At 39.4% G+C, this 20,436-nt stretch overlaps 2 protein-coding genes across 10 annotated transcripts in view; one reads left to right on the forward strand and one right to left on the reverse strand.

Moving 5' to 3' along the window:
- The window catches only part of LOC131673792 (dual specificity calcium/calmodulin-dependent 3',5'-cyclic nucleotide phosphodiesterase 1-like), a 125,592-nt gene that overhangs the window by 37,305 nt on the left and 67,851 nt on the right, over positions 1-20,436 (forward strand). For 5 of the 9 annotated variants that reach the window (XM_058952073.1, XM_058952072.1, XM_058952074.1 and 2 more), the window contains exon 1: positions 381-1,910. The exons of the other annotated variants lie outside the window; for them this stretch is intronic. In XM_058952073.1, coding sequence (XP_058808056.1) covers positions 1,688-1,910 — 223 coding nt within the window. In that variant the 5' untranslated portion in view covers positions 381-1,687. Of the gene's footprint in view, positions 1-380; positions 1,911-20,436 lie in introns of those variants that run through there. 9 annotated transcript variants of the gene reach the window in all.
- On the reverse strand, positions 15,291-19,685 carry LOC131673794 (maltase 2-like). Its single transcript, XM_058952082.1, has 8 exons — positions 19,514-19,685; positions 18,291-18,478; positions 17,754-18,005; positions 17,434-17,676; positions 17,177-17,362; positions 16,845-17,091; positions 16,228-16,579; positions 15,291-16,142 (listed from the first exon to the last, which is right to left on the reverse strand). The coding sequence occupies exons 1-8, from the start codon at positions 19,668-19,670 to the stop codon at positions 15,953-15,955; spliced, it is 1,815 nt and encodes a 604-aa protein (XP_058808065.1). The 5' UTR covers positions 19,671-19,685; the 3' UTR covers positions 15,291-15,952.

Consider the following 20,436-nt stretch of genomic DNA (forward strand, 5'->3'; position numbering starts at 1 on the left):
GTCTTTGGCTGTAAAACTTGTCGCAACAGCTAGCGACAATATCTCGCAAACGAACTCCAGCGCGAGAGAGCACGCTAGTTAACTAGAACAAAGAGAGAGGGGGGAGGAGGGCTAGGAGGAGGGGCGAGGACACGGAAAGACACACAGGGACAGCGCGGCAGCAGCAGAGCAGTGCGAAATGGGTTCGATATAGGCGCGTAAAGGCAGCGAAGGGAGGCACGAAACGAAACGAAATGAAACGGGAAGGTGAGAGGGGTCGCGGCGCGGCGCGGGCGGTAGGGGCTGGAGCGACGGTGCGCTGGCGGCGGCGTTGTCGGCGTCGTGGTAGCGAGCGACGGTGGCGACGGTGAGCGCGCAGTCAGTCGTAGCGCTACCGCCGTTCGGCTCGGGTTCGCCGCCGCCGTCGCCGCCTTGTCGAATCGCGCGCGCCTGCTTGCGCTATCCTCGGTGCACTTGTCTCATTTCTATAAGGACTAAGAAAACGGTGGCGGCTGACCGCACGTGCGACTCCTCCACTGGCACGACAGCAGCAGCCACCGCCGTCGCCGCCGCCGTCGCCGCTGCGTCGCCGGCTAAGCACGCATGGCCGCGCGCACGAATAAACAACAGGCGTTACTGACGAACGGTCAGAGGGAGCACAGGGGACCAATTTCTTTTCCTAGAACCACTTTTCCAAGCTAATAAAGCCACTCGACCTCCGTTGACCCAAGACATTAATTATTGAGCGAAAGCCTTGTAAATAACAACAATCGGAACACCTCGCAGTGCCAACATATCAGTGCAGAGATAAAAACAGCAGCGACTCCTTCAGTCGATCTGCCGCTGCAGTGCGGAAGACGAACGCTTTCGGCTCTTGTTGCTGCTTCGCGTCACGCTCGAGACAGCGTAAACATCAAGGCAGCAGCACGCACGTGCTTCTATCTGCTGTTTCCTCGGGTCTCGAACTTCCGGAAAGTCCCTCGCTAGCGTCGATTTATCGTAGAGGCGACATAGGCAGACGAAATGGATATGGCCAACTGAGAGCGCGCGGCGGCTATTAATAAGTCGTCGTCGTCGTCGTCGTCGTCGTCGTCAATGCGCTCACAGCAGCGAGTCCAGCAGTGAATTCCGACGGCTGCTCGTTGGCCCACTCGGTGACTGCTGCCAAAAATCGACAACGTGGATACAAAACAAAACGTGCGCAATAAAGAAGCCACACTTTTATCTCATTTTGGCGGCGACGACGATGTAAACACGCGCGCGGCCGACACTCACGTGCGACCGAGAGGAACGATCTGTCGCCGCGTTGCGCTACGATGTGGCGTAGCATCTGTGCGAATCGTTGAAAATAGACTCGAAGCCGAAGAGAGGGAAAGACTCGATTCGTTGCCAAGTGACACAGCCAAACAAGTGAGTGAGCGAGGCACGTCTCCCTTCGGTAAGGGATCGCCGTGAGAATTCGCGCGATGCACGGCGGTATTTTCGCGCGCTTGGTCGCGCAACGGCCACTCGCGAGTGATTGAGTGTTCGACGGCGGGCTCCAGATTCGCGAATTTTCGAGGCTGTCGATCCGGGACCAAGGACAAGCGCGATGAGCCAAAAAGGTGCCTGATAAGAAGCTCAATCGCGGGCCACGATAGAACACGACGAGGAGAGGGACGAAGCAGCCGCAGGGGGAAGGACCGAAGGTGAGGATGTAGATGCGGCGATGTCTAGGCAAACCAAGGACCCGGTGCACAAGTGCCACTCGGATCCGGGCCAGCAACAGCAACAGCAGTCGCACTGCACAGGCGGTAGTAGCGTGGGTATCGTGCAAAAGCGAGTCCTGGCACGAGCTGGTCTTGCCGGCGCGAGGCACGTGCCTCTCGTGTCGGCGACGCCTCCAGCTCGCAAGTGCGTCCTCACTCTCGACGGATACAACTACGTTATCGGTAAGCTCCGCGTACGTACATGCATACATGCAAAGCTATCCACTGTATATTTCTAAGGGATTAGACTCTCGTCTTATCGCCCTCGCCTCTCTCTCACTGCTTCCTATACTCGAATGCGCGCATATCCTGTGTACAGCAGCAGCAGCAGCAGCAGCAGCGACGGCTGCTTATAGCTTTTCATATGGAAATTCTGTCGAGCCAATGTGTATTCGCTCTTGACAGCACTCGTTAACTATTGAAATTTCTTCTTATTTCCATGACGAATAAGTACCTAGTGTACTGGACGAAACAGCGAACACCGATGAGTATTCAAAATTCTTTTGAATAAAATTACTGTTCAATAACATCAAATGAAAGATTACATATTCCTTCGTCAACAATGGCTCGTGTTATGCAATCTCATGATCATAAAATGCCTAAGGACAGCAATTACTTTACATCCTGATGATAGTTGCAAGATTGAGACTCGAAAAATAAGAGAAGCACTTTAATTGAAATGGTGACAGGTGCGTTGGCGTAAGTTATAACGCTGCCCACAATGAGATAAGTAGATGTGCTGCTCAAGGTATCAAGCTTGAGATTATTGGTCTTTTATTTATACCGCGCCATAGAAAAGGCCATGATTAGGATAGGAGCAGAAATAAAATAAATCTTAAGAAAGTAGCAGATGCCTTCATTAAGATAAGGCAGTAAAGCGCAGATAAAACTTAGCGATCACCTAGCAAATGGTCTGGCATAAAAAGTATTTCTGTTATCAATTTGACGGCAGCGTAATATTTGAATCGGGCGCTAGATTAGTACTGTTTCACATGCACGGGGATGCGACTCGTGTATTAGCGATAGCGTGTCTCAGCACGAAGTAGTACGTTAAATGCGATGCACAGAAGATTACCGCACACGAAAAGCCTTTCTGTGCGCGGTATAGCAGTGCTCCTGTTTATGATCGCGAATGCAGCCCTGTGCGCACAGACTGCATACGAAATTATTCCAGCGGCGGCAGTGCGCGCGCGTGCGAATGATCTGTTTTTGATGCAGTACGCGCGTACTGATGATCGCCCGATGAAAAATTGCCATCGCGCGAGGAGGAAGTCTATGCTTTTCGAACGCTTTTCCAATGCGACTCGTCCGAAGAATTAAAGAAACATCGCTTGCGATATTTCAAATTGATAGTACAGTTAATCTTTTGGAATACTGAATAATCTATTGTGCAGTATATAAATCTTTGACAAGCGTGCAGCGAGCTGATCCTGTTGTATACTTCGGTGTATTCTTGAATATTCTATTACCTCGTTGTGTGTGCATACGTCTTTTATACTCTCCTACCTACGTTCCTCGTGTGTATCTTTACGTAACATTGTTACTTGCTGCCACTTGTACATCGTTAAACTTATTGCTTTCGCAATTTATTACGAAAAAAATTCTTTCAGACGTTTCGCTCGGAGAAGTAACGAAGCAACTATCGCCAAATTATCTTGAAAACCAAGCGACTCTCACGTGACTGTACTCTATAGAGAGAGCCGAATGCTCGATATACAGCTACGTTACATTGTTTACGGATTTATTTATGCAAATGAAGTTGCTGAAAAAAAACGCTCATTTCGTAAGTATGAGATATAGCTGCCTTGCCTGTAGTATAGTGCCAGCCTCGCTATACCGTTGGCAGATCGTGAAAGACGTAGGACAAAAAGACACATAATCAATCGATTAATACCTGTGGCGCGAGGATAAGGCAAGAAAGGCTGACGCGAGTGAGAGCAGGAAAGATGAAAAAAAAGTAGCAGCTCGATGACTTCGGGCGACACGTATCCCGATTAGGCCGATCTTATTATCGCATGTCGCTTGCACGGCAGGAGTGCGAAAACGTGTGCACACGCGAAACGACGACGCAAAGCTGTATACACCACACACACACACACACGCGCACGCACGCATATATATATATATATATATATCAAAGACTCGGTAGTCATATGTAGGCTTCGCGTGCCAATTTGGCGCCGCTAAACGGATTAGATTTTTGCTTGCCGCCGAGCAGCCTGCAGCGATCATTAGTTGAGCTCAATAATTCAAGATAAACATGTGGGCTGCTCAAGCGTTTATTGACCTTGTCTTCGAGGCATACCAAGCTATTAGACGTGCGTCAAACCAACATTACGTTCAATGGCTCTGTAGATACTTCTCAGATTCTTCAGTTTCTCTTCTTTTTTCAATTGACTGTCTAGCAGTTTATAAGTCTACTCGAAAATACTTGTCACCGTTGTCACCGTGATCAATAAACCCTCCTATTGTATTATTAACGCACACGTCATAGATTCAGAGCTACAGCTATTGCGTGTAATCCTTATTGTATTGCTCGGAAAAGCAAGTGACGTACGGTGTCTTCTTCTTTGGACGCGTTTTCGTTGCTTCATATTCGTGCTAGTCTAAATTAACTATTTCTTGCGTTTTGTACACAAGTATCTCGTTGTGAAATTCAAATCATAGGTGTGAAAATCACGTTATCAGCGTTATCAACGTTGAATCAAATCTATTGGAAATAAGCTCGGCAAATGCCCATCTTCTCAGATAATAGAAGCTATCTTATTAACGATCGAGAGAATTGCCTACGAACGGACAACTTTAACGTGAAATTAGGAAGGATAACACGTTTACTCAATTCGCTCCAACTCCTCACGGCCAAGCGCCAATCTCTATCAACAATTTACTGATCAGATCTTTCTTGTTACTTTTTTTAGTTCCACAGTTGAGTAACTGCTCCAACTTCAGAAACTCAATATTGAATTTGATCTTACTAGTTTCTTTGATTTCTAACGGTAAAAAGTCGATGAAAACCATTGTTTTCACCGTTGCTCGGGTTACTGCCGGTCTTTGCATTGTTCTGCGTGGGAATTGAGATTCATAACGAATATTCTTATAAACAGGCACATTAAGCAGTAAGCATAAAGAAGTATGATCTGCGGCTAAAAGAAATTTGTCCGAGAACAAATCATAATGCACATCTGTAAGTTCAAAGTTATCTTTTTTAATAAGTGCTTTTTATCTCTTTTTTTTTATTTTCTCCGTATACGTGCACTTTAATGATACAGTTACTCCGGCTTTATAACACATGAGCGAAATCAAGTACACGTAACGTCTGCCGCAGGCAAAACAATATGTAATTCGTAGCTCGTGCATGATCACGCGCAGGCGTAATATCAAGTTCGCATGTTATTTGTGAATTTCCGATGTTACTGTCTGCACTAACATATATTAAAATAGAATGTGATAAGTAAAATTTTTTCAATAAAAAATGACAAATTACTAAACGAAATGAAAACAAAGTAAAAAAGTAACGAATGCCAAGTTTACAAATTGTTCTCAGAGTAAAATAACTTGTCAATAAAGTTATAACTGACGGATTTTATGCAATCAGAAGAGTACGGCGAGAGTATCAGCTCTTTTTTCTTAAACACTTGTATCAGTCGGTGAACGAAATATGACGTTTAATTTAAAATATATATGTCTTGAAATAGTAAGGCAATAAAGTTATCAAAGATACTTTGTCTGTTTGCGTAACCAATTAACTGAAAGACAGCACACGATGCAATAACAATAGTAATAGGATACTAGGGACAAACGGCAGCAGAATCAATTAAAACTCGAGCGAAGGCCAAAGACGAGGCGTGAAAAGGAGATAGGGAGAGGGAGAGAGATAAAGAAAGAATAACGACCTGACGTTGGCAATTGTAGGGTGCAATTGCTTGGTTTCTTGCTCGATTGAGTGTGCTTGTCGGTGTGCGCGCTCGTCGCGTTCCGCTTGCTCCCTTGGTGCTTTTTTCATTTGCGCTCAAGAAAAATACGCGCGTCCGCTGCAGTCAATCGATTTCCAGAGCGCTAAAGCGTCGCGCCAAAGGCGCAAAAATTGGAAACAGCTAAAGTCCGTTCGAGCGGCGGCTTGTTTCTTACGGACGTTCTCTCTCTCTCTCTCTCTTTCTCAATTTTCTCTCGCATACTTTTACAGTAGCCTAGTACACGTTACCTATAACAAAGACTATCAAAGCTTTCTTGAGAGAGCGACACTCAAAGCGTGAGAGTGAACGTCAATTGCAGGCAAACTACGTTCCAAAAACGCGCCAAGAACGCGCTCACGTATGACTCAAATGAGAAAGCACCTATATGACTTTCCTTTATCGCGGTCCAACGCACATGTCGCTTCGCATAATCGATATACGTTCTTTCTTTTTCCAACCAAGAGAGCCTATAATCTCATTTGGGGACGACGCCAACCAGTTTTTTCCATTTTCTGCGCGTCTTTTATGTGTTCGGCTTTAAAGTATCTACTGAACAAGAAGTTGTATATAGGACATGCTTGAGTAATGATTCTACATAATACACTTCTTTGTTTTTTTCATGTAGAACAGGGGACAACCGAAAGGTTTTCTCCAAGGCTGTAAAATCCACCAAATCTTTCGTTCATCAGTCCTTGACAGGTATTAATATGCTTATGATGATTTCAAGACTTTCTTTATTTTCTATAACAAACGGAGTGAAAGTATATTTTTATTAATAGTAGTAGAGTAAGGCTAGCACAAGTCATGAGTATTCGTGAATATTTACTCGGAAAAAAGAAATTTTCAAGTTTAAGAATTTGATGGGTCTAATCGAACGGTTCAATTTCACTATGTTGATACAGCTGGAGCACTTGATTATAGCATTTGATTGAATTTATTTATCCCGAGCTATTTATTCGCTTGAAGCGACATTTTTATGCCACTTTATAACGTTTCCAGGATATAGCGGTGGTCAGACTTCAATACAAGTTACTCTCACTGTTCCGCAATAATTGACGACGCTTTCAAATAATACATCGCAGGAATTGGTCGCATTAGTATTTTTCGCGTGAGAAAGCAAAATCATTTGAGGCACTCGTCCATAGTCTCGCGAACGCGATTAGTATTATTATCTGCGTTATTAGCCAATACTTATTGGCCGAATTCGGACATTAATTCGTGGCAGTAAATTGCGCCAACAAGTCGGAAAGGCAACAGATTGGACGGGCTAAAATACAGCTTAATGGTTGGCCGAGATTATTTATATAAACTTGCGACAGAGAGTGGAAGAAAAATAAGGAATAACAAACGGGAGCGCGATTTTAAATTCGAGCTGTAAATTTAAGTGTAATCAAAGAGTGTGTGACATTGGCGCGATAGATAAAGCTCCGGTAATGGTTCAATTTAGCCAAGATAAAAGCGGAGGTCCATATACTCGTCGTCGGTCCGATCACTTGTAAAACCCGACACTCGAACTTCTATTGGCTTAGAAAGATTGCGTACTTCGAGGTCGCACAAGCACAACTATATCGTGACAGAGATTGTCTCTCTCTCTCTCTCTCTCTCTCTCTCTCTCTCTCTCTGTTTGTCGCCTAGAGTTCAATGAGTACGACTTGTCACAAATATCGTCGATAATGATATTCCATTTTTGCTGCTCCTCCATCGTTCGTCGTTCCACGTTTATATTGACTGCGCGCATATTCCGCGAAAACTTGCATTGATTTCGCCCCCGTCAATCTCAACATTTTCATTCTAAATTTCCGTTACTGCATAGTGAAAAGTCTGTCAGTTAAATGTGAAAAGCAATAGAGGAGATAGTTAGAAGTGAGCCCGTGTCGACAGAAAATGATCGAAGAAAACAGAATGTTAATGAAATGTCCCTTTTTATAATAAGCGATTGATTAAAGTTAAAAGTGCAGATAATTGCATTTCTTTCGGATGGGAATTTGCCGGAGCGTAGCTCGGCGCATTAGCGAGGGCCGTCATCTTCTAAGCGCTCGACTCGATTAGCGCGTTGAAATGTTTTCTCGGTGCCCTCCGGAGAAGCTCCCTTCGCTCTCCATCTCTAGCTCTGTCTTTCTCCGTCTCTCTGCCTTGCCCTGGCTGCTGTCTCCCCCCTATTTTCGGATTGCTCGTCTCTGTTTCCCCGAGCGTCGATAGCGAAAGAAGGCTAGCCAGCCTGACGGTACTGTGCCGGTCGCACAGGCGACAGTCGAGCTTGGCGTTAGGACAGAAACAGCCGGGGGGAGCCTGCGCCTTCCGGAGGGAAAACGATCCGTGGTTGAAGAACCTCCGCGCCAGCTGCGAGCCGTCCTCTCCTCTTCGCCGTGCGCTTAGCGTCACCTACCTTTTTCCCCCTGCTTCGTCCTTTTTTTCGCCAACAACTACCCGCTCGCGGCAATCCCTCGGATATACGTGCTTAATAATTGCTTTAGTTTCGGTATGAATCCGGCTTCTGCTCCACTCTCTCCGATTACTTTGCTGCGAGGGCTCGTCTGCGCTCTAATTAGATTAATTATATTATTTTGATTATTCGACTGACTTAATTAATGCCAAGGTGGGAGTTCCGTCGCATTTATATTACTTCGTATCTCAATCTGACTCCTACTCTTCACCGCTCATATATTTCTGTTTCGATTCCGAATTCATATTAATTAGTAATTTGGTTTTTGTCTTTGTTGCTTCGCCGCCGCAAGTTCCCGTGAAATCTCATCGACGAACATTTGATTCGGCGACGAGAAATATTTACCATTCCATTTGCTTGCCACCGAGCTGTCAAACGCTCTCAAACTAAAGTATTACAAATTGATTGATTACATTTCCGATAGAAAGTGCTTTCATTTAGGAAAACTCGACTTCGAACGATTAATATAGTACTTTCAATAGCCATTCTACTGAACTCTAATTTTTACTTAAGGTTTTGGATATTATGAAATTCATTCATGTATATCTGCAAATAGTTTCATCAAGAAATGATACTGAAAGCGCGCATGATCGCTTTAAATAGTTAGTTAATCGTGTAAGTATGCCCTAATTAGCTTTAATTAACTAGATGATTTACTCTCTGCATATTTCGAAGTCAAATATTGACCTTCCATATTCACACTATACGTAACTACAACAATGTTTCCCAAAAAGTTTGTGTGTCATAAAAAGTAAGAGCAGGATTTGTTAGTAAATAGTACACATTAGCTCAGTAGTACGGCAAAGGAGGCTGGAACGGTTCACAAAACGAGAATCTCTTTGCCGAACATGTTAGCTACAGGAGTTTTCGAAACAACGTGGAGAAAGCGCCAATTTGAGCTCACGTTTTTCGTCGAGCGTGAGGCAAATTCGTAATTTTTGCACAATGCGTTGGAAAAAAAATTCGACGACTTAATGCTGACACGTTTTTGTAATGAACGTGACTTTTCTTGTGCAATTTCTCTCATCTAACGTTATATCTTTCTGCCCTTCTTTTCTCACTAGGTTAGCAATATCTCGGGACATTGACTTCGCACCCCCCTTAGCCTACATACTTGCCGCATAGCTAAGCACTTTCGCATGTAAATACTTGCATATCAATACGCAAAGGGACATAAAGACGATCTTCGTTCCTCAGTCAACTGTAAAAGTTTGAGTAACGTGCAACGTAAAAAAAGAGTTATAGAAAACTTTTTTACACTCAAATAAAAAACTTTGCAATTGTGTGCTGATTTTATGCAGTTTCAAGAAAAATATGAAATAAACTTTTACAAAAAGCTTTACCTACGAATAAATTTGTTATTTTTGTTGCTTGTTATAGTCTGAATAAAAATAATGAAATTATAGCTACAAAAACGATTCGTTGAGAGCTTGGGAGCATTTTAAAAATAGAAAATAGAGCAGTCTTTAATATTTTGTTAGTAGTGTGATTGACCTTATTATACTGTTTTATCAATAACAATAGTGATTCAAACGCTACTTGATAAATTTTTTTATGTCAAAATATAATTATATGTAGTTTATATTATAATCTATGTGTATACTGTAATTAACTTTGGCTGTAATAAATAATTTGATGAGATTAAAAAAATACTGATGAAACATCACAAACTGCTTATTTTCTACTCTGAAAATATTTTTTTGCCTTTGGTATATTTCCATTGTCCAATAACATGTAAGTATCGACTGACGCCGCCAGTTTTATACCTACTCATAATAAGTAGGATTATCAATAAATTTTAAACTTCATATAACTATTATGTTGTCACGATAGACATCAACTTCCCAATGACCATCACCGTCCACATGAAAACTGAAGAAACTTTTCATTATATGAATTCCTGTATGTTGGCAACCACGAGTACATATTTGTCTTACTTTATAAAATTTTTTCCTTTTATTCCTAAACAAAGAAGCTATTCTTTAATTGAACCAAAACAGTAAATTAAACTCACATTTCCAATAGTTCGAGAAACTAATAACGTGTTTTCTAAGAATTTGGTGTTCATATCATTTTTCGTATAATATAGAAATTCTTTTTTTAATGAGATAAAACCGCCTCTGCAATTGGTATTGATAAAAGTCTACGTAGAATTCATAATCGAATAGAATTCACAGAACTTGATGGATTTGACACGGTTCAATGGCGCTAAAGTATAGACATTGAATGGAGCACAGGCAGACGGAATCCAACGCATCATTGGTATCTTCAATTTCCTTAGGCCAGCGAAAAATCCCGCGAGGCTGATGTTTAATTCAAAAGGCAGTGAGCAAGTGAGGCTCCAGCCGAAGAACGCTCGCACGAATAACCGATCATCAAAGAGACATCGAAAACCGTTGCAAGTTCCTGTCTCCCGTTCTCTCGTGTGCTTGCGGACGCTGAGTGGCTAAGCCGCGCGATAAAGCTTGTGTCACCAAATCCGGGAGAGACGCGCGCCAGACTGAACGAGCCGACAGCTGCGCGTAATATAAGACGCACTATCGCCTTATTGAGCGATTCTATACGATATATGCACCTTAAGTTTATGATATTTTGAGCACCTTGTGTGTCGTGCTACATTTTTACGTTTATATCTTCGATCCCTTCATTTTCTTTCAGCCGCAAAGCTCGTACGACATTTCGCCAACAATTTAAAGCCAATTTGTCGTTTCTACTTTTTTCTCTGATGCGATACCATTTCGTTTTTACGCCGTAGCTCAAATATGAAAAAAAAAGAAAAAAAACAGTTGCGTACAATCTATGCGAAATTCTTGTAGCTCAGGTGAGATACAGTAACAGTGTCTATTATGATGATAGCTGGACTGTCTTGCTAGGGTATATTCTCCGACAGGAGGTTAAAATCGTAAAAAAGCGAGTCTCGCCATTAATTTTATCAGCAGGAAAATCGCCGAATCTCGATAAAATGGGCCAAGGCAGCACTAAGACGAAATAAAGATACATAGAGTTTCTCTCTTTCTCTGTCTCTTTCTCTCTTTTATAAAAGGCCAAACGAAAAAAAGAGAGTGTGTATTTGAGTAAGAGTAGGAGTGAGAAAAACAGTACGGCGCAAAACCGTGGGAGTTATCGTTGAATCGATCGACGAGGTCGATCGCGCCGAGCCGATAGCCGCGGGGCCACAGTGCTCTTATTTTTCCGACAACGGCATGACGCTCTCTCTCTCTCTCTCTCTCTCTCTCTCTCTCTCTCTCGCTCTCGAATTTACGGTTCTCCTGATGAAGCGCACCCTCAAGCTTTTGCCCTTCTCTGCCTCCCATGTGCCCGCTTTGCCGTCAATGAAAAAATTGAGGCGAGAAAAAATACAAGTTCCAACGACTGATTTCCGAGGCTTTCGAGGAATCTCCGACGGAGGGAAAAATACCCACTGTTGGAATGTTTATTATAAAGGAAAGGAATTGACTAACTGAGAGCAGTATCTTGAAAAAGAGCATTTCACCGTATAATGAGATTTGTTGAAAAGACAGAAAGAAAGGCGCACTAAGCAAGATGATGACTCGCGGATAAAGCGTATTGTTTGAATAAATATCTCATCATGAAGTTATTGATTACTCGCTGCAGATTGCTTTTTCTCTTGTAAATTATCAACTATCCAATTAAATAACAGCGGAAAGCTGTTTCAGATTTTAAAACTTTAAATTGAAATCGAGAGAAATGAAAAATAAAATGTCGACCATAAGCTTTCCGTCAAAAGCCCGTCAACAAGATCTTTTATCTTTGCAACTTCCATTCTCTTTTCTCTGTCTCTTTCTATCTTTCTCACTCACTCACTCACTATGACAGATTTCATTAACTGCGCTAGTGGCTTTGAGAAGTCCTGTTCATTTTTACGCGGTACCTTGTGCCAGGCACACGTTACATATACGGTATACCCATTGGCACACAAGTTTTCACCAAAGATTGATTTGGCTTCGTGAAAAAAATTGTGTAGTATAAAAGTTTTACTTATAGGCTGACTGACCGATACGGATTGCGTTATAAATATCTCGTTTTGAATAAAAATAGCCCTTGATCAATATTTACAACGCAAAAGAAAACTGTGATAAATGTTAAACTGCCTTGAAAAGAAAGACATTTTACATCAGTATCTTGTAAATCATTGAGGTAGGTCGTCATTCAAATCATTTACTGTCGTCTTATTAAACAATATTGTTCAAATGATCGAATTACTCTTCGTAGGGGTATGTTATTTACTTAATTTCACGAAATCCAAGTGCGAAAATCATTACTAATACTCATTTTAGCTGATTTTTTTCTTCTACTTTAGGTTTTAACGAAACAATTCGACGAGTTTAAATGAAGTTGTACGAGTATGATGCCAAAGAAATTCATGGGTATCGTTGAGGCTACGAATTCATTGGAAACCAATATATTGATTTCATGCTCTGCGGAATCTAGCTGTTATTTCAAAATTTCTTTTTGATATAATAACCGATAGCCGAGATTTTACATGAATATGAATAGACATCCGAGTGACCTCTCTCGTTGTACCTGTGCGATTGGTTGACTCCAAGTAAATCCTTTGCTCGTTCACTAAATATTTTTACTCGATCGGTACTCGCTTAAATTGTAATTTGAGATAAAGAATGAGGCAGCTTATCATTTCAAGATGGGTGATTGAGTAACGGGTGCCTATAAAACAGTAACAAGCCGACTTACGTGGAAAAAGAGCTAAAAAAGAGAAGGTCCGATTGTCAAAGGTTCGTCTTATTTAAATTCGACATTAGGCATAGCTGTTCCTGTCAGTTTTCTATCCATGGGATAGAGCCCGAGACAGAGCGCACGGCTTTGCGCTAGTGGCCTCTTGTCTTCCGCGTCTTTTATCTTTAATTATTTTAATCTGTTCCACCCCCATGAGCTAGCAGCGCACGCGCTATAGTTTGTTTTGTCGTGCGTATAACCCGTATGCTACCGCTAGAGTAGAGGCGAGAAAAAACGTAGCATTCCGACGGGAAACGTTTGCCGTTGGCACACAAAGCCTCGCTCTCCTAAAGAAACTGACAAATTTAATTTCTTTGGTGTGCGGCACTTTTCTAATTAAACGCACTCGATCCTAAGGTATTTTCAGACGCACGCGCTTGTTCTCTTAACCAAACGAAAATGAAAAGTGCTTTGCTCCGTTGCGCTAAATGCTATTTTTTGCATTCGCCTAAACTCTGTGCATTTTTCCGTTGCGAGACTACGATGAGCTTTCGCGCGATCTCGAATTAAAAATGAAAGAGAGCAGAGGAAGAGCAGCTTGAACAACAATAAATGCCAAGAAGAAGAAGAAGAAGAAGAAGAAGAGAATGGAATATTAAAGGGGTGTCAGCTGTAGTAGCTGAGTTGTAGTAGTAATTAGAAAATTGTATGGCGCGCGAGAGAAAGCGTAAGAGAATATCGTGGAAATCCAGAGATGATACAAAGGGAATATGTTACGTCATCTTGACCTATTATTAGCCATTGCAGCTGAACCTCGTTGGATTATCAGTTATCGAAGCATTATACTTGTCCGTGAAGTACCACTCTTAAAACATCTGCGCCGTCCAGTACGCTTCACGACAGTCTTTCGCTATCGCGTTCGCTGACTGGTAAGTTACGAAAGGCGCATGAGTAAAGTAAAAGAAAATGGTTTTTCCCTCCCGATGAGCGTTTCTCGGCGCGACGAGCGTATATAACGCGCCGCAAAAACTGAGGTCGAGCTTGGCTCGTAAAGCACTGGTGTGAGAATTCAAACGCAAATCGTGCTACGCGGACATATATCCCATGAGCCCATGTAATCATAAAAATTGCAAAAATTCAAGTCGTCTCTTGGGGACGCGCCTGAGTACAACACGAGCGTGTGAAACGCGTAAGTATATGTCACACGCATCGATTCTCGCGCCCGAGCACTCGCAGGGAAATTGCTTCTTCGTGTGCAGCTAGTCGCGACTCCCACCAAGGATATAGCAACCGTTTGTTATACATCCACTGTCTCATTCGTTTCTCGAAAGCGCTGTAATTATGAATTTGAAAGAGCTGCTATTCTTCAAAATAATTAGTTTGGTGTAGTGCGTATCGACAAGTGTTTCGCCGTTAAGGTAACGAGGACACCGCCCTAAGAAAAGATAAGCACGCATACAATGGAGTTTAGTCGAGAGTATTTTCTTTTACCACTTCTATTTAGGTCGTTCTTTTTCCACTTGAAACTTTGCCGCTGCAGCAGCGTGTCGAAAGCCAGTCAAATTGGCGGAACGGAAATTGGATTTACGCCTCGCGACGTAGACGACGTTCAACTATGTGCCCCTGCGCGCTCGCGAATCCTCTGCCAAAAGGGCTTTTTCGTCAAGAAAACTAGAACAGACACGAGAGAGCATACGGCCACATTCCGACCACCTTGATAATCTTCCGACCAAGTAAAAGCTGTATGCAAGCTTGAAAATCAGATTGAGATTGACATATTTCTTATAGCGAGACTATATTTTGTTCTGCGGATGGAATACCCCGAAGAATACGTGCGTGGGCAACAGGATGCAAGTTATTTTTTTTATTTTCATGAAACTTTAACACAAGACCTTATGCTGCGCGTTTATGCATTTTCTCATTGAGCATTTTCGCATTGGCGACGAGCATGCTGATGGAATTGTTCTAGCACGGCTACCCGTGCGCATCGTTTCGTATTACGTACCAGCAACAAGAAAAAGCGTCAACGTTGCTGCTACATTTGGTTATCACTTTTTATTTTGGAGGGTGCTTTGCCTCCAGAGACAATTTCTTTCTCTCGAGAAAATCTTGTCGCAAGTTTTTTAAATTATTTGTCCAAGTTTATAGTATCGTTTTATCGTTTTGTTACGTGATATCAAGCAACGATACTAGAAGTTAATGTTAAACATTCAAAGAACAAACTGATTCACACTATCAATTACTAAAATAATTTAAAAACTAGCAATTACATATTGCACTTGTCTATAATATGCAAATATAATTTACTGATAATTTACTCATTATTCACAAATCTGTCATGATATCAACCACTTTTGTTTAAAATATTTTTAATAGCCAAAATTACACGCCACGCATTCTTAATCTTGAATGAAACAAATTTTTTCAAACAACACCATTATATTTAGTAAGGAAAGTAATATTGCGATTCAAAATACATAGATCGAGAATAATGAATACTTATATCTATTATACTGCCTTTTTTAAAGAAACTATTTTTAATATATTTTTTATATTTTCTGTTTCAGGTGAGTTTCAATAATTAATGGAATAAATTTCTTGCGTAAGTATATCTTTTTTTATAGAAGTAACATGATCTGAATTGGCCGTAAAATATCTATTCTCGAAATATTTTTATTAGGTTAGTTTATTAAGAGTTACAAAACATGTGCGATTATCGTGGAATGAACGCGTGCTTTTTCAAAAAGAGAAAAAGCTATATGATTCTTATCAATATAAAAATGTAATATATATTAATTGTTTTAACGCGTAGATAATGAATGTCTTCGAAATCGCAAAAGTGAATTATCGTAAATTCTCAGTTTTGCATGTTACGTAATAAATCCCATGAGGAATATAGGCCACCATCGTGCAATTTCCATGATACCATCATTAAAATAATTATGTTCTATTTTTACCCGCTTTCTGTAATCAATAATTGCTTTATTGATTACAGATTATATTACAATTTATCTTATTAAATGTATTTGAACTTGATTTTTCGTGGTATTTAATCACTTACTGCATTATTTTTTACTAAGAAAAATGCAAATATTTTTAATATTTAATAAATTTCACTTATGAATTAAATTGAACTATCTCAATTTAATAAACATAAGTAAACTCGTTACAATGACTGTCTTTGCAGCATTTGATGTAGTTTTAGTGCCAGTTCCTTTACCAGTTTCAGTCCCATTGTTATTTCCACCAGTGTTACCAACGACAGTTTGCACCACTACAGAAGCTTTCCCTGGTAAGGTCAGTTTCAGACCAGTAACCGTTGAACTAGTATCAAATCAATGTTGAATAGTATTAATAGATATAATTTCAAAATTGTGCATTGTTGTGTAAAACATGGTACGAGACTTACTTCCAACCAATTTCCGATCCAATGCTAGACACATAGATGTTGGTATCGTGGTGTTCCATAGATGTATACTTTTTAATATCTACTGATTGAGGTTGGTCATCCGAAAAATTTATTAGAAGAATGACAATTTCCTTTTTATCGTTATAATCACGTATAACAACCAGCACTTTTCCATCATTTAATACTTCAGTTTGCAACTTCCCTTTCTTCAAAGCGTCTGATGTACTTCGCAGTTGAGTTAATTTTTGATACAGCTTATAATGACTATTTAAAGCTATCTTCTGATTAGCTAGATTTAAGGATTTATAATTTTTGTGTACTGGTAACCACGTCGTATTAGATTTACTGAAACCTTCAAATTTAAAAATTAGTAAATGTTAAGTACACAAAATTCTAGATTGCTTTTAAATTATTTTTGTATATTAGACGATTATATTGCTAGTAATCGTGTCTCTAATTGTTGTTCAATGATTATTAAAGTGAAGTAAAAATTCAATTTTAATTTATAACAATTTGAAAATAGAAGAGGTAATTTATGAATCTATAAACTGCAACCCATTGCTTGGAATTGGTAAAGAATCTAAAATTACCAGTTATCTAATTGCGTCACAACTCACCGGCATTTTTTGTATCATCCCATTGAAATGGTGTCCTAGCGGGATCACGAAAGTCGCACTTGTTTGCTTGCGGGTCCGCCTCCTCCTTGGCTTTTTCTTCACAGATAAGTTCTGGATTATCCTCCATAGCAATTTCCTCGCCATTATAAGTAACCGCGATGCCAGGCAATATCATTGCTAACATCGTCATCTGATCAGCTCTACCGGCATATCTCGTAGCAGTGCGACTACGATCGTGGTTGCCCATCTATCGAATAAATATTTTTTTTAGAAAGTTATACGGGATCTAATTAGACAACTCATTGCACTAGCAAATATGAATAGACTCTTACCACCCAATTAGCAGTTTCATTTTCTGGAGTGTGAGAAATCCAGTCATCTATGACTTTTTTAAAGTCTGCCGGATGTGATTTGTTATTAACGTTCATGATAAAATTGAAGTTGAAGGGCACGTGCGATCCAAAGTTATAATATTGTGTAGTATTTTCTAAATTTGTGTAGGCTTCGGTTAATATAACCTGTATATGATAAAATCAGCACAAAGTACTCTATTATTACAATTGAATGAAGCTTAATGCAACGAACCGACCTTTTCATCCAAATTGTTTTTATCGGCATAATCATCCAATAACTGTCGCCATTTACGAATAAGCGTATAAGTACGAGGATCGTCTTTTGTGTAAATGTGGAGTAAATAATCGTATTCATTTTCTTTTACTCCAGGAATTTTCGACTCTGGTTCATCTAATAAGTCATTACGTTCATAGATATGAGGAACGGCATCAATTCGGAACCCATCGATACCTTTGTCAAGCCAAAATTTAATAACATCCTGAATTCGGGAATAAAATTAATTTTTTTTTTAAATAATATTATAAATGATAGCTAATGTTTTTGATTCGTAAGTACCTCCATCTCTTTTTGCACATTAGGATTATTATAATTCAAATCAGGCTGTTGCTCGTAAAATTGATGAAAATACCACAAATCTATTTTCGAATGTAAGGTCCACGCAGAGTTACCAAACACACTTAGCCAATTGTTAGGAGGTTTTTGATTATCTTTTCCTTTATTCCATATGTAATAATCGTATTTCGTGTTTTCATCTTGAAACCATTTATGTTGGTCAGATGTATGGTTAGGCACCAAATCCAATATAATCTAAAATCAATAAAATTTTTGTAATAAAATATTAATTTGATCCAAAGCCGTGCAGACAATAAATTATGCACGATTTTATTATGTACATAAACTATTATGCACAGTAACATGGCGTGAATCAGCGTGTGTACGCTATATTGCTGTGCATAATAATTTTTGTGTATAATAAAACCATGCACAATTGCCTGCACGCTGATCAACATATAAATTCCTGGAAATAAAAATAGACAATATATAAGTAGATTGGTTCGAAATTTTTCATTTCATTCAAATCAAGTTGCTTACTTTAATACCAAGTTTTTTGGCTTGTTTTACTAGTTCTTCTAGATCAGCCATTGTTCCGAACATGCTATCCACTTGGCGGAAGTCAGAAATATCGTAACCATTGTCAATCATAGGACTCGCATAAATTGGAGATAACCATACTGCTCCTATGCCTGAGTCTTTGAAATGCTGGAGCTTGCTTGTTATTCCTGGATGAAATAAAATTAGAAAAAACAACAAATAATTATTTGGTATATAACTATAATTGTACAGATTATCATTGCCATTACAAGCCTTGCGAAAAAAATTACTGTGTGAAAGTAGCTTTTCAATATACGTATCTTTAGTCTGCTCTGTCTGAAAGAAATTTTTTCTTTACAATATTAAACAAGAAATATGTTATATCGGGTGACTAATTGCCATTAATGTAGAAAACGCAATTGTCCATGTTTGCGTAATATTAAAAACATTTGTGGCTGCAATCACGTGCCTAGGAAATTACATTTTCTGCATAAATAGCAGTGCCTAAAACATTAATCATATCTTATTTTATCTTTACCAGAAATATTTACATTCATGGAACTATTATCAGGTATATACACGAATTATCGTGTGATCACTTGTACTCCTGTAAAAAATCTTACTTTTGTCGTTCATTGCAAAATATTATATAACCTTTTAAATATAAAAAAAAGCACTTAATAGATTAGTACATTATCTAATATCCAGGAGATTTAATTTTTGGATTATTGGACTAAATCCCGAATTGATTGTATTCATTTAAGAAATCATCAATTTTTAAATTACCCATCGACAAAAATAACACTTATACATGTGCCCTATGAATCACGAGAACTGCATCAAATCAAAAGTTACATATGTAAAATTTTATCTACAAACTTTTCTATCCTATCAAAATGCGCAGCGCATCGGTACAACCTTGCTTTTTGTATAAACTTAATTAACGTGTACATGTCTCATTTAAGCTATTAAAAATCATCAGACATTTTCTATTAATATTGTTATGTCACCAAATTGTTCACTCTTGAATTCTTCATCAAAAGTAGTATGTAATGTGTTCTAATATTAATTTTTGAGTTGAGTAAACTAACTGATCAATGATTGCCATAAATTGAATTAAATTTATTTAATTAGTATAGCTGAAATTTTTTTTAATTAGATTTATGTGTCTTAACATAGAAACTTTTATTACTCTAAAAATGTTTTGACGACATGCCACTTGCCTTTCAAATCTCCAGTCCCATCGTCATTAGAATCCATAAAACTGCGTGGATATACTTGATAAAATACGGTATTTTTCCACCATCCTTTATTTTTAATTTCTCCGGTGGCGAAACCAGCGAAGAACAGAACACCAATGCACCAATAAAATGAGCACATTTTCACTGCAACGTTTCCCGATATACTTAGACCTTATATAGAATCGGGTGACTAAGTGCTTAAACAAATAGAAAGAAGCGTAATCCTCGGACTCCTTGCTAGCTGTAAATGACGATTCCTGTGCAATAGGTATTGACTACCTTGAAAGTAACTTTTATTTTGTTATCGCGATATTATTCATTCGTAAATGATAAGAGTCTTAATTGTTTTCCAATAATTTAGAACATGTTTCATTGCCCGTATTAAAAACTTCTTCTTCAAGAATGATGACGACAGATCAACAGATTATTGCATAAATTCGCGCACCATTTTTGCTAATTAAAATACATAAAATGCAAAGGAACTTATATTATATTTTAATAAAATTTCAACTGAAATGGTTAATAATTCATATTCACGCACTAATTAGCAATGCCATGCGATTAGCGTTTTTCAAAGTTTGACATTTGAAACGATACTAACAAAAGTAACGCATTGTAGCATCGCTTTGAGTCGTGTCGCATTCATGGATGAGAAAACACACAATTACACTTGTACAATAATAACAAAGATGTTTAACGCTCAATATAATAGTACTTCGCATCCATATCGATGACCTTGGGATTATCTAGTTATAAGTGCATAGCGCAATTGACTTCCCATGTACAATCAGCTAGTTTCGCTAATCTAATCTGCCGGAATGCGAGTGTAATTATTCGACGTTAAGTCATTTAACTCTTCCGAGAATGTCATGCACGTTTTTAATAATAATATACAACATTGCAAA

Source organism: Phymastichus coffea, unplaced genomic scaffold, assembly GCF_024137745.1.
Source record: "Phymastichus coffea isolate CEN01 unplaced genomic scaffold, Cenicafe_Pcof_1.1 PCOF00198, whole genome shotgun sequence".
Lineage (NCBI taxonomy): Eukaryota > Metazoa > Arthropoda > Insecta > Hymenoptera > Eulophidae > Phymastichus > Phymastichus coffea.